The 14,621-nt window shown below is 44.8% G+C and overlaps 1 protein-coding gene across 1 annotated transcript; it reads right to left on the bottom strand.

Moving 5' to 3' along the window:
- Window positions 1–3,687: 3,687 nt before the first annotated feature.
- On the bottom strand, window positions 3,688–10,114 carry nell3 (NELL (neural EGFL like) family member 3). Its single transcript, XM_023823430.2, has 5 exons — window positions 8,929–10,114; window positions 7,916–8,581; window positions 6,644–7,158; window positions 6,419–6,485; window positions 3,688–6,133 (listed from the first exon to the last, which is right to left on the bottom strand). The coding sequence occupies exons 2-5, from the start codon at window positions 8,562–8,564 to the stop codon at window positions 4,611–4,613; spliced, it is 2,754 nt and encodes a 917-aa protein (XP_023679198.1). The 5' UTR covers window positions 8,565–8,581; window positions 8,929–10,114; the 3' UTR covers window positions 3,688–4,610.
- Between the last annotated feature and the right edge of the window lie 4,507 nt (window positions 10,115–14,621).

The following is a 14,621-nucleotide window of genomic DNA, read 5'->3' as shown; positions in this document are numbered from 1 at the left end:
TAACACATTGTAGGCCAATTACTAAAAGATGCATTCATGTATCTTACTGTTTTGCATAAAATAGGCCTATTAAAATATTATTCTATCTGTACCCGCTCAGTAAAGATGTGAAATTCCAGTGTGAAATGAGAGTCAGGTGCTGTTCAGGAGTTCAGTGTATGCTCCAACGCAATGTGCTTTACATTCCCCGTTTTGATTAAAGTAAGTTTTGTTGAAGACGGCCGTGTTTATTTTTCACGAGGGTGGGGGATTGTAGTTTGGCTTATGTTAATGTTTGGCTGAGGTTTTGATTGTGGATGTAGTTGTTAAGAATTAATCCAAAACTTTCCTTTAACCGCAGTAAGCGTGGGATGGTTCTGCTTGGGCGGGGGGGGGGGGGGGGCGCCGGGGCATAGCCATAGTCTTGCATATCTTCTGGGGAACGTTTTGCTCCGTATCTTGGAAGAGAGTCCATTGTCAGTCTGTGTGGTGAACAAAACAAATGTATACTTTAAACATGCAAGTTATTATGAACCTGTTATACTGGAGAGGGTTCATGTGCTTAGGTAAATGTGTATTGCTTTAAATTAAACTTAACAAAACTCTAAGTTTATGTGTGTTGCTACATACAAGCTACACAAGTTTTTCTAACTCTTAAACAAGGGCCAACTTCAAATTATTCCTTTCAACAATCAGTCTATCCATGATTGCAGTCTATGAATCAGCCCCCTCTGACACACCCCCAATATTAATGAAGCAAAAAGGAGTTCAAAATAAATACATTTCTCACAAACACATCTATGAGTGATTTAAACAGCAAGGATGAAAAGGAATATGATTCCAACTGTATGCAGAGCTCATGCAGAAGTAGCAACGGTAAATTTTAAACTAATTTTAAACATATAAGCCTACTAGATAATCTTGAAAAGGAACGATCATTAAAACTGCAAATCTTGCTAAATTTCCTATAACAGAATAGGAATGTTCTATCGAAACATAAATCCCTAGTTCTCAGCAAATGTTTTCATCAAGATTTCTAAATATTGGAACTGTATTGGAAAATAGTGTTGCTTATGAAAATACCGTATAATGTCCGTATAGTATGAAGGTATCTAAAAGCCTGATCTCAGCCCAGCTGCGTTGTCAGAGATGCATGTGCATAACTTGAGAAATCAATATTAATATCACACATCACCCAGCCCTACTTAGTACTTTTTGTATTGTAACATTACACTGTCCTGTTAATTGTCTGCAGTCTGTGGAGAAGGCATTCGAGTAAGAATTTCATCTTACTTTGTACACTGTATTTGGTACATATGACACTGCTTTCTTAGCTCAGATTGAACTGGGAAGCAGAAGAATCTTAAACTGCCAATACATTTTGAAGACACTGTACACAGGCAAACTATAGTGTTCTGAATATTATTTCTTTTGCCTCTGAAAATATTCACTTTTGAATATCTTCTGGTCACTCATTCTAAAAAAAAAAATTGGAGGCTACTTCTAAACACTGTGATCACTGTTGCACTTTCCGTCACTGTGCCTTAATTCCCCCTCAGGGACAAATAAAGTTCTTTGAATTTGAATTTGATAACTGTGTCATATAAATACATACTTCTGTGACAAAAGGTAACCATACTGCCCCCAAGATGTTTGGAGGTGCTGCATCTCACATACGCGTACCCTATAATTCCACACGTAGGTGAACAATAAACACAGAATACGAAATCAACAGAATACAATTGCACGGTGGTTTATACAGCATGAAGAAATGCATTCGACGGAGCTACCGCTTAATAATTTAGACGACAGTGTTACCAGATACTCTGAAATCCCACAGTGTTTTTTGAGACATTTTACTGTGTGGGTTTGAAATGCCTGGGATGTCCTGTTAAAATAAGCAGGTTTTCAGCTATCACAGTTAGACAGTGATGATAAACGGGATTTATATTTACATCCAGACTGAGGTCATTGAGATGAATTCAAATTGGCCCGATTGGCGGATCGTTCACAGATGCTGTCGCGATTCACTGAGCGTACGAGTATTGGGGCAGGTGTGTTTCTGGAAAGCGCCTCCATTCCTGCTGTCCCCTGGAAGCAGCTGGTCGCATTTCGAGCTCCAGCCGACGTTTAACGGCGCGACATGAGCCTTTGAACCCCGTCTCATAATGTAATCCGAAACGGCGGATTTTCATGAATAGATGTCTGGGAATGTCCTGTGTTTCACCGAAAGTGAGCTACCGACGTGCTAGCTAGAGACAAATGGGCAAAGCAGCTACAGTTTAATTCAGGGTTTAGGTCTGGCAAACTCATTCATAGCCATAGCAGTGCTGTGTGTAGTCAAAACCAGTGTAGTTGCAGCAGTGTGTTATATGATATGTTTTGTCAGGTAATTTAGAATTGATAATTTATGACTATATGATTATGCCATGTGGGAATTGGACAAAAAATGTTGCAAAGCCCCCTGGGATACTGGAAGACCTATACCCTCATCATTGTACATATACAATGGTTACTGGTGCTTGGTGAGATCCTGCAGTGGATGATTGAAATACACTGTAAACAGAGTTTGAATTTATGCTACAGAGTTCACCATTAGGAACCATGGCTAGATGTCTGGGGGGAGTTACCAGTGCATCTGTCTTGCGGTATGTTCCGAAATTCTCCCCGAACATATACAAAAACAAAACTCAGTCCATGAGATACATTTACGAGAAAAATTTCTGTGGACTTCTATGAGTTTTGGAAATGTAAGAAAAGTTCTTCATTGAAGTACATGAGGACTGAGTGAGTTTCAGTTCCCAGTACTGTAACATATGATGAGGAAGGCTAACTTTAGGTCATATACAGCAAATAGTTTGACCACTTTATGCAAATTCCAGTGTTTCTTCTGCGCAAGCTGATGTCAGCCCAAACTAGGAACTGGGAGCTTGTACAATATGATCTGAGGGAGAGAAAAAGCAGATGGTTTCCTGCTGTAACAGCATGCCTGCAAAGCCTTTGAGCTCATCCCCCATTTGCTGGCCTGCTCAGTCACTCTGCATTTACACCTAGCTGGCAAATGTAAATAAAGGGCCTTCGGCTAAACGCTCCCGCGTGCCCTTCAGCGGGGTAACACCACTGTGACGTGTGTTCAGCCACTTCTTTTCCCAGGGTGCCTCTCCCGCTCTCTCCTCCTCCTGTTTTCTCTCTGCCTCTCTCACTGGGATCTCACTCTATCCATCTGGCATGTCCCACACCTGCTTCTAATCTGGAAATGTGGCCTGACCTTTTCTCTACCTTATGCAGTACGCAATAACGGAAACTATTTTCCAACGCATGAAACGCAGGGTTTGTTTTTCATTCTTGACGAATACGAGAAATTGACTGTAGGTCAACACCTTTACCTTCCCTTGGGGTCAGCATGGTTTCATATATTGCATATTTCTGGGCTCAAATAGCCCTCTTTGCTTAGAACCGGTGGTGTACCTAGAAATTATGGCCCACCTGGCAAAATGTTACCTTGTCGGGGGGAGGATAGGTTTTGGGGCCCCTATGATGTACAACTCATTTTTAAAACTATAAAAAATAATGAACTAATTAGAACATTGAGTTCATATTGTTATGTGAGAGAAGAAAAGAGGGAATCTTAGACCAGCAGAAAAAAAATAGTAAACAAACCTGGGACAAATTTGGTATTGCAATAATGAAAATTAACAATACAGTAAGCGTTTTATATCTGTCAAAATAAATGTGAATTTTATTAGTTGCAAAAGGGATATGAACACTAATTACATATAGAGGTAAATAATTTCCAGACATTACCCATAAAATACTTACCATGTGTTTCAAGTCTCATAAGATGCAGTCTTATTTCTGTCCCATAAAAGCTGATAAATAAGGTCATGAGGTTGTATCGGGTGAAATCTCATGCCACTGGCAAAGCATAGCACCAGGTAACACTATTAAACTGCCAATACCTAACCACAGGGCTACACATATGTAAACATGTATGTAACTGCCCATTCCAGCTGCAGATAACCTTTGTAAACTAAACTGACATTTGTCATTGTTAAATGTCTTTTATCTGTGAAACAATGGTGTGGATTGAATATCACGCCTTTAAATTAGCTTATTTGAATTACATATGATGCATTTTTCTAATCAACTACTGTACTGTACACTTACAGTAGATTACATGAATAAAATATTTTCTTGAATGAAAACATTTTACATATTTCTTCTTAAAACATGCACACACAAAATAATGTACAATTGATACTTGGTTTGTATAGAAAATAACACACAGAAGTGAATGCAATGAAAACAGTCCTCAGATTTTGGTCAGTCATCAACCAGCCTACATGTATAGAGAAAAGAGCCCTTAGGAAAGACATTTACTTGTGAAAGAAAATGGAGTATCAGTGTTATAAAATACTGAAGTGTTTTTTTTAGATTACATCAGTAAATATGTGCATTGTACATTAGCTTTAGATAAAACACTACACCCATCCACAAGTCGCACAAACATGACAATATAAACTGAAGAAAGTGACATGATGCACGCCAAAAATGCATTTTGTGCCACATGTTGTGGTCCCAAGGACCATAAATGTGTTTCACAGCATCTTTCCGGAACCAGTTGCTGTGAATCACGCAGCCATCCAGAGGATGGAGATATCGGTGGCCCCTTCGTGAGCGATCTGGTTGACACGTCCGCGCACACAGTCAAGCGTGACAAAGACCATAGTGCCATTCTGGATCTCGAAGGAGGCCCTTAGGCCCACGCTGGTCCACTCAGTACCCTCGGGCATGTGTCCGCCCACCTGCTGGGCCAGTGGCGCCGGCTGAAGCCGATCACTGCCTTGCCGGTGAAGCGTGAGCTTCACCACGTTGCAGGAATGGATCAACTTGAGGCTGAGGCTGATGCTGGCTACGCCAGTCTCCCGAAAGACGAAGTTTCTGCTCGCCCACTGGCCGGAAGCCACCAGCTGCACCTGTGCCACTGCAGGCGTCACCTGGCGGAAAAGCAGCACCTTGTTGCGCACGGCACCCAGTGGCAGCCCCGTCTTAGAGACAGTGGCGGACAGCGCGACGGAGTTAGCAGAGGGCATCCAGATGAGGCTCATCGTGCTGATGCCGGAGTTGTCGCCAAAGTAGCGGACGTTGCACTGTGCCGGGGAGTGGATCTCGAAGCTTAGTGTGTCACCAGCATCGACCACACTGGCCCCAGACACGGAGACGGATGTGTCCCGGTAGTTCACCCCCGACTTGAACGCCTGTGTGATCTCTGAATTGGTCCCATTGGAGTTCAGGTAGGCTGCCACTGAGAAGCCGTCCCGGACACAGGTATGTCCCATGGAGTAGACAGCTTGCTGGAAAACGAACCTCACCACCCCTCTGTCAGTGAACCTCACAGCCCGGCCGTCATGCGACAGACTGACCATGTAGGGGTCCGAGATGGATGTCACCTTAAAGGTGGGCCGGTAGTTTGTCTGGTACTGCACTGACATGGATGTCTGGGCCGTCATGGCCACGGCACCCGTGTCGTGCGACAGCCAGAAGAGGCTGAAGGGTGTGATGAGCTCGTAGACGTGAACGTCCTTGCTCTGGTTGCAGTACTGGTTGGGGCTCTTCAGGGACAGGGACAGCATGTGCTCCGGCTCCACTTCTGCCGTGCCGCTCACACTCACGCTCTGGTAGTACTTCCCTTCTGGTTGCTCGACCCGCGCCCCGCTGAGCTCCAGGCCCTCCTCACTGTTGTTCATCCGTACGGAGACCTGGAGGAAGTTCCTGCAGCTGTGTCTCAGGGCAAAGTTAAAGTCGCCCCACAGCAGGCCATGCTGCTGGAACACCAGGCTTCCGTCCGTGTTGGATAGCAGGCCGTGGCTCTCCTCCTTCCCCTGGATGCTGAGCTGCATGCCGGGGTAGATGTGCCCGGCAGACTCCTTAGCCAAGGGCAGGAGGACCGCCGCGGCCCAAGCCCGGGACAGCCTGTTCTCAGAGGGTGCGCCACACACAGTGTCGCTGACCAATGAGCAGGCCAAGGCTACCGACTCCCCGTCGCAATCAGAACACGCCTGGCACTCCTGAAGCTCCATGTTGTAGAAGTAGTCGTGTCCACATAAACCGGCACTGGCATCCCTCTCAGAGACACCCAGGCACCTGAATCCACCTGTTCAACACACCCCAACCAAGAGGTCAGTCATGGTTCAGTGCTGCTCAAGGTCCACGTGGCGCCCTAGGCAAGCTTCACAATCCAGGACAAAGAGAAATTGGCTTGATAAGTTAGCACTGAAGATGATGCCCTAGGCAGCCGCCTATGTGAACTAATGTGTTGATCAACAGTGGTGAAGTTGTGTTTTCCTTATAAGAAGGTCGTATAAGACCTTCTTTTACAGGGAGCTGTCTGTCTGCCCTTTCTGAAGCCCACACACCTGTACCTGCATGTGAGACCTACCTGGAGTGTTGAGGCATTTGACTCGTTCGCCACAGAGGTTTGGTAATTCAAGGCATTCATCTCTGTCCTGCAGAGAAACGTAGCTCGGTTACAGTTGCCAATGTGCCACCTAACAATGGAAAACCAAGTAAACTCGGAATTTCGGAGAGCTGGAAAAACAGAAAGGAGGCAGAACCTCTTCCCCCGACTCGGGTTGAGCCGGTCTCAGGACATGGACGGGATTACCTGGCAAATGCGGTCAGCGTTCAGCGAACATTGCGACACCAGGAAGAAGCCAGGAGGGCACATGGTGCACCTCGCGCACTGGGGGGGCTCCCTCTGAAAATCGCAGTACTCCTCGGGCTCGCAGGCTCCGCAGTGCTGCGGTGCTGATGGTAGGGACCCGATATCCATCACCTTGGCGTCCACGTCCACCTTGTGCACAGCATAGGACTTCTGCAGGTGGCTCTCGAAGTAGCTCTGGATGTCGCCTTGGAGACCCTGCGGCGACACCTGCTTCAGCATCTCAGTCAGCGTCCCATATTGCACCTTGACCGCTGCCAGCTGCTCCAGCATCTCCTGCTGCTGCTGCAGGATCTCACGCTGCTGGCCAATCAGGGCGCTCTGCTGCTCCGCCAGCCGCTGCTGCAGCTCCCGGATCGCAGTGGTCTGGCTCCGCAGTGCCTCAACCAACTGCTCCTGCCCCTTAGCTAGCTGCAGCTGCAGGACCAGGGCATCCTCTGAGGGCACCTCATTCTCACCTGTGAGGACATGGGACAACGGTGACTTAGGACCTCCTTCCAGAGGTCTGCGGTGTTGGGAGCAATGAAATGTGGCAGTTTGCCTTTAAAAAGATATTACAGCTTGCTGTAAAAGTTAGCAAAGATACTTCACTGTATTAACTCAGAGAAAATCAAAAACGGGCACTAATTGCGGACTGGGGGAAGGTCCCCTCTGTAAAATTCGAAGAGGGGCATTCATAACTTAGGTGGGGGCACATTCAATCTCTCGTGAGAAAGGTGCAGTCCCCCCCCCAACACGTAACCAGGGCGCAGGGCAGAGTTGAGAGGAACATCAAAGTATTTCGTGTTGAAATTTTTCATAAGTCCTGTTCCAACAGTGAAACGCAAAACCCAAGGTGGAATCGGAGACGATTCAACACGCAAGCCAGCCCGCATCAAGCCACTTCGCCTGTCAAATGTATTCCTAGTTCAGAAGTCCCTCTCACAAATGGGAGTGTGGGGGGGGGGGGGGGCAACATTTTGGACGGGCTGTCAAAGCGTTCGCTGCACATGTCACATGTTAGCAATCTGTTTTTTCTTTTTTGTTTTTTTCTTTCTTTTGCTGAAGCTTATTTAGATCGGTAATTTTCTGTTAAAATAGAATACTTTCTTCTGGATTGCTAGTAGATTTCGATGTATAAGAGGTGAAGAATAATTATGTGTTATGGAGTAACTGGCGAGTCAGTTAATTGTCATAAGCTGGTTATATTTTGACACAGCGCGCTGAGAGGTTAACCTGGCTTAATGTCGCACGTAAGCTGAACTCCGAGGGGGGCACCGCCAAGATCCGACGCTGGGTATCCGAAGTCTGGAATCTCCCCCAAGAACTGGGCAGCCCTGTCCGGCACGTGGAGCAGAGGAGCCTGACTCTCTGGGTGGTCGGAACTGGCGGAGCATCCCTCTCCTGCGCACGGTCGTGTTCTGGGCTTCGGTCGTATCCTGAGCGGCAGTTTGCACTCAATCCCCCTGCAATCCGTTGTGATGTTGCTCCCTTGTCGGTGCGATGTGGCGCAGTCCGCCCCGTCACAACCCGCACCCAATCCGTCGGTGGGTCTTCCCCGGGCGCCCTGCTTGCCCATATCTCCGGCTCCACGATGAGGATTTACGATCGTAAACGGCTCTGAATGCACCCTGGTATGGCTGCTCGGATGGCCGCTGTGGTGGCTGGGAGCGATGTGTGCTGACCAGCCCTGCGTCCCTGCCGGGAACTGCCGAATGGGTCTGACAAGTCGCCCCGAGCAATGGGTCCCGGAGCAGGGCTTCTGGTCCGCGGTCCCCGCGCCGAAGCAGTGCGTTCCTCTGCATGTTTCATCAAAGCTTCTCACGTTGGCAAATGTTAAAGCGGTCCAGCAAAAGAGCAAAAGCCAGATTTTTAATGTTGTCATTTTGAAGGTGTTTCCTCCTACAATTCATGGCAAAAGTGCAGGAAAATGATTAACACATTAATGCAAACTGGTAACTTATTATTAAGAATAATACAACAATAAAAAACAGTTATAATTAAATGAATTAAATGTTTTCAATGTCTGGCATTTTGTTATTATACTGTAATAATCTGTAATCATTACAAGCTACTTTTTTTCCAAACTAAGAAGTGATATGATTTTTAATATACATGCATACATACATACAGGTCTATTTCAATACTTCGAAGATGCACAGAACAGTTTGAATAATTCATCAGAAAATAAGCTGGTAATAAGTAAATGCAATAAAAAAAACAGCAGACTATAAACAAGGGGGACTTGCCTTGAGCCTTTGGGTTACAATTCGTGAGTCCCGCGGACGTCAGTAAGGATTCAGATAACGGGACGTGTCCATGTCCCGCCGCTCGCAGCCGTATCCAGGGCTTCTGACCCAGCCTGGATGATTCCGGACGGGAACGTCAGGATGTGGCATTCCAGGGACTTAATTAGCATCAGGTTTCCCCGTCTCTACATTAACCCTCTACCTTCCTACAGGCTCGCTTGTTAAGGCTGCAGCTGGCACTGGAGCTGGGGGGTCTGGATGCTCGTTTCACCGTTTGCGCTATCAAATACACTCCGTCAGTCATTTAAAAGAGGGTTTTGCATGAAACGCACCGACGGTATAAGTATTGTGTCTTTGGTTTTTTCCAGTCCCGTTCATTTCCCAGCTAAATTAAATCAATTCGAAACGTTCTTTTGAACATATGCAAACCTTTTCACCTTAATCTCAGTTGTGTAGATTGGCATTGCTATATACTTTTCTTTGCGCACAAGTAGCCTATTGGTCCGTGGTGTGGGAAGAGCCAAACTTTAACCGTAAGTTTATTGATACAGCTGTATTCTTTTAGTTTGTGTCCTTCGTGTAGGACGTATCCTGTCAGCATGGAGCCAAGGCTTACGGATGTCACTGACCTAAGCTGGTCACCAGAGACCTCGGGTGAAGCTCAGGAATTTGCACTGGGCTGTTGAAAGATCACCGTTTTGCCTGTGCCATTTACTTTCATTATGAATGCACGTTGGTAATATAATTTTAAAGGATTGTCTGCCATTCACGTTTTGGTTCCATAGTATGGATGTGATGTTTGGGATCCCATCCATGCTCTGATGGAATAAATCTGGACTAAGTAATGACGATTTGAGAAGGTACTGATCATTATCTTAAGATAAATCACTGTAAAGCCGCTCTTCCTTCAAGGACTTCCAGTAATCGCCACATATTGACGTTTCTCTATCCAGTCCAGGATTATTCCATGGAGAATGAAGAAGAGGCACATCCACTTCGAGGTTACATGGAACCACCGCTGCCCAAAATGGGTGACACACCTGTCAACGTTTTCCTCTGAAGTATACCACCCTTTAACGGCTTAAGTATTCCGTCATTTTTTTTATCGCGGTGTCATTTCTCAATGATTTTGGCAGCAGTGCGCCACCACCCACCGCAGATGCTACCCGAATCACACACGGTGAATGTAGCAGGGAGTCACTAGAGGGCGCCGCCATATTTCGGCACAATAAGGGCCACAATGTACTTCACGCGTTGCGACGCATACGTAACGCGTACGCAACGTAAGCAGTGTACCATGGAACTCCAAGAAGGTCAAAAACATGTCAATTTTAACACGTAGAATACGTGTAGAATACATGTTAACCACGCGTAGGTAGCGTATTCTCCGCGTCAATTTTCCACGAGTTGAAAAATTTGTTGTATTCTACATGTTAAAATTCACGTTTTATTTTATTTTATTTTTATTTTTTTACCTCACCATGATGCTTATGTGTACGTGTTTTGAGCATACAACATATATGCTCAAATGAGATGGTCTGGTAATTCCCTATTTGCATCACCAGCTGTTCCCACCCTTACCCTTTAGTCACAAAGCACCAGTCCTATCACCTACGTGTGACACACCCACTTTACCTCTGCACAATGAATCCCGGGATATGTTGGGCTGCGAAGGATCAATCAGATGGATCCTTTGTGACTCGGCAAAGGAAGGGTGCATTTCTAATGGGACAGCCTTCCTTTGCTGTGATGCATTCGGTCCTCGAATGTAGCCTTAGAAGGATGTAGCCTCTGAATTTTGACACAGCTACTGTACAGACCATGTCCTTGAAGGATGCTGCCCCAAAACTTGAACACAGTCCTAGTCTGGAGTTGGTACTAAAAAGGGTTCTGGAACTGCCTTCGAGGAACTACAGTCAGGTTGAGTTTCTGCATTGTGAACACAACAAAAGTTTTTGCATGGTTCTGGAAAAAGTTCCTATGGTGTGAAAGCGCCTATAGTTCCTTATAGAAAGAGAGGAGAGTACACAGGAGAGTAATACAGAGAGTCATTGACACAGCCCGAAAGATCATAGGACTTCCTCTGTCCTCACTGGAGGAATCTTCTGGACACGTTGCCTCTGCAGAATCAGCACCATCCTGAGAGACACAACTCACGCCTGCCATCACCTCTTCCCCCTGTTACCATCTGGGAGGCGCTATAGGACCCTGAAGACCCACACTACTAGGCTGAAAAACAGTTAGTTTTTTCCCCAAAGCTGTCACTGAACTGAACTCCAGTCAGACTAAAAGGAACAAGACACACTTGGTTCAATAACTGTGCAATACTATGAAAACTGTGCAATATTATGAAAAAAAATGCAAGATGTAATAATTGTGATTATGGTGCAATAACTTGGCAAAACAATGCACATCTATTTATATTTATATAGGATTTTTCCTTTTCTTTAAACTGTGTTTTTATTTTTCTTATGTTGTGGTAACTAGATATATGTACAGTTGTGTTCAGAATAATAACAATGTGTCTAAAAAAGTGAATAAAGCTGAAAATCCTTATAATAGTTTTTATTTCCATACAAGCAAATGCATTGGGAACACTACACATTCTACCCCAAATCAAAACAAGAAGAGACATTCATCACATTTGTGTTATTCTTTTACAGAAAGTAAAGGAAAGGGAATATTAGGCTGTTCAAAAAAATAGCAGTGTCCACTAGTGGTTGAACGACTTTAGATTTTTTAAAGTCGACTTTTATGTGATTGAAGTCCAGTCGACGTCGACTAGTCGCTGGTGACGTCATCATTAAAACGATGCAAAAGTTTTGCAACATGCCACAATTTGTAATTTATTGACAGGAACAAAATATACAAATGCTGTTAGACAGCTCATAACACATTGCAAAAACAATGCAACAGCACTGGCTAATTTTAGTGCCAACAAATGCACAGTCAACACAATAAACACTGCACTTACTAAAAATATAAAAACGACAAATAGTTTATGCAAAAGTAATGCATACCGTCGTCAGAACAGAACACTAATTCATATGAAGTGATTTCATAACTCTCGAACGAGAAAGGCTATAAGCCTACTCACTGTCAGAGTCCTGCTCAGTCACATAATTTACTTTTTTATCCTGGTTTGCGTGCAAGAAAATGAGGGCGTTGACATGGGCTGGATGCAGGCTCGCACGCTGTCGCATAATTGTATTCCCAGCGAGTGAAAAGATTCTCTCGCTTGGGGTGCTGGTAGCTGGAACAGCTAAGTAGCTTTTGCTAATATGCCGCTGCTTTTCTGAAATGACCCACTAGGTTCCTGATCGGTGCACGTGTGACGTGTCGTGTAAGGCTGCCATGTTTTTCACGTCAAAATCACATGATCCACGCAGCGCGACTAGTCGACTTCAATCAAAAAGCGTCATGACAGAGTATTAAGGTCGACCAGTCGACTAGTCGACTAGTCGGTGCAACCCCTAGTGTCCACATTCTTCTTTACAAACTCAGAGATTCACCGTATGAACTGAAAAATGTTTTAAGATTTTGCTTTCCTTTGAATCATTGAACTAATATTTAGTTGTATAACCACTGCTTTTTAGAACTGCTGCACATCTGTGTTGTAGGGAGTCGACCAACTTCTGGCACCTATGAACAGGTATTCCAGCTCAGGATGATTGGACTACATTCTACAGTTCTTTGGCATTTCTTGGTTTTGCCTCAGAAACAGCATTTTTTATGTTACCCCACAAGTTTTCTATTGGATTAAGGTTCATGGATTGGGCTGGCCACTCCATAACGTCAATCTTGTTGGTCTGGAACCAAGATGTTGCTCATTTACTGGTGTGTTTGGGGTCGTTGTCTTGTTGAAACACCCATTTCAAGGGCATTTCCTCCTCAGCATAAGGTGACATGACCTCTTCAAGTATTTTGAGGTATTCAAACTGATCCATGATCCCTAAATAGGCCCGCCACCGTAGTATGAGAAACATCCCCATATCATGATGCTTGCACCACCATGCTTCACTGTCTTCGCAGTGTACTGTGGCTTGAATTCAGTGTTTGGGGGTCGTCTGACAAACTGCCTGCAGCCACTAGACCCAAAAAGAACAATCTCTCTTTCATCAGCCCAGAAAATGTTGCACCATGTTGCACCTTTGTTCTTTGGCAAATTGTAACCTCTTCAGCACGTCTTTTTTTCAGCAATGGGATTTTGCGGGGGCTTCTTGCCAATAGCTTGGCTTCATATAGGCGTCATCTGATTGTAACAGAACTCACGGGTAACTTTAGTCCTTCTTTGATCTTCCTGGAGTTGAGTCTTTGCCATCTTGACTATTCTTCGATCCATTCGAATGGTAGTTTTTCGTTTTCTTCCACGTCTTTTAGGTTTTGGTTAAAATTTTAAAGCATTTGAAGAAATGTGTAATGACAATAAAGTCAGTTTATTCTATTCTATTCTATTCTTTCCTAGTTTCTAATGGGTTTAGCAAAAACAGGAGTTTCAGCTGAAGCTGACAAGATTTCGTTTTTATCCGATTCCTCTTTTTCTAAGACTGATTGCTTCCGCATATGACCAAATTACTCTTGTTGTGTATGATCAGAAAATGTAGGCCATGAGATTACTATACAGTCCTAACTCAGGTGTCACGTCACCATCGGTTTGTCCAGCTGACCGCTCACCCGTGACCACCTGGACTCATATCTTCTGAAGTGTGTCCATCTGTGGTTCTGCACAGAGCAGAGTAGACTCCCATATCTGAGGCCGTAGTCCTATTGTTAGCAAACAGGTGAATGCTGGTGATTTAGAATATTTCATCTCATATGCCATGTGCATTCTATCTTTCTGGCACTTGCCACATGAATTGACCAATTCCGCCGCTGATTCAGCCTTGGAGGGTTTTTTTAAAGTGTCAATGCCCAGTGACCTGGTGATGTTTGAGTTGCCCCTGTGGCATGGCTGGGCCTTGTTATACTGACAGCTTGCTTCTTCAGAGGATGGTCTGCCTGTCCTCCGAGGTGGAGGGCTCACTGAAAACCCTAACAATGAACGATAGAGCTAATGATGGATATCTAATGGACAGCAAATGTGCTGGTGAGATTCCTCTTTTCTCCTCCTTAATGTTGAACAAAATTTATATATTTTAATGAATAGTTTGAAAGTGCCTTCTGGAAGAGAGGGGGGGTTTGTCCATTACTGGCTAGATCCCAGAAACATGCTGCTGGTTGTGCTGGCATGACATCACAGGAGGGATGACTGATGTCTTTAATATTCCCTTATTAGATGGGCTAATTACTTAGATACTACTACTTAGCTTCTACCCCAGTAAACTGCCATTCGTAGCCTTTCTGTTTTACAGTTAAATATGCAAAAAAACTAAAATGAAACTGAGTTAATATATTGGCTGTTTCTCTTATTTTTTCCCCTCATTGGGGATTTTTGTTCTGTTCCATTTCATCATTTTTCCCCTGTTCCTCTTCCACTGACCAGCTGAAAAATGTGCAATTAATGCGACATATCTGTTGCAATCCAGTGCTCTGCAGTAGTTGACATGGCTGGACCAGAGAGGCACAGCTCTGGCTGTGTCGCAACAGACCGACATGTAAGTGTGTTGTAATAAATCACACTCGTATCTCTGCATGCCCCCCCCCCCCCCCCCCCCACCTTCCTGCTGCTGTTTCAGCTGTCAGAAGCATTTATC

The sequence above is a fragment of the Paramormyrops kingsleyae genome, chromosome 1 (assembly GCF_048594095.1).
Source record: "Paramormyrops kingsleyae isolate MSU_618 chromosome 1, PKINGS_0.4, whole genome shotgun sequence".
NCBI lineage: Eukaryota > Metazoa > Chordata > Actinopteri > Osteoglossiformes > Mormyridae > Paramormyrops > Paramormyrops kingsleyae.
Note: the sequence above shows the minus strand (reverse complement) of the source record. Positions and strands in the feature narration are given on the sequence as shown.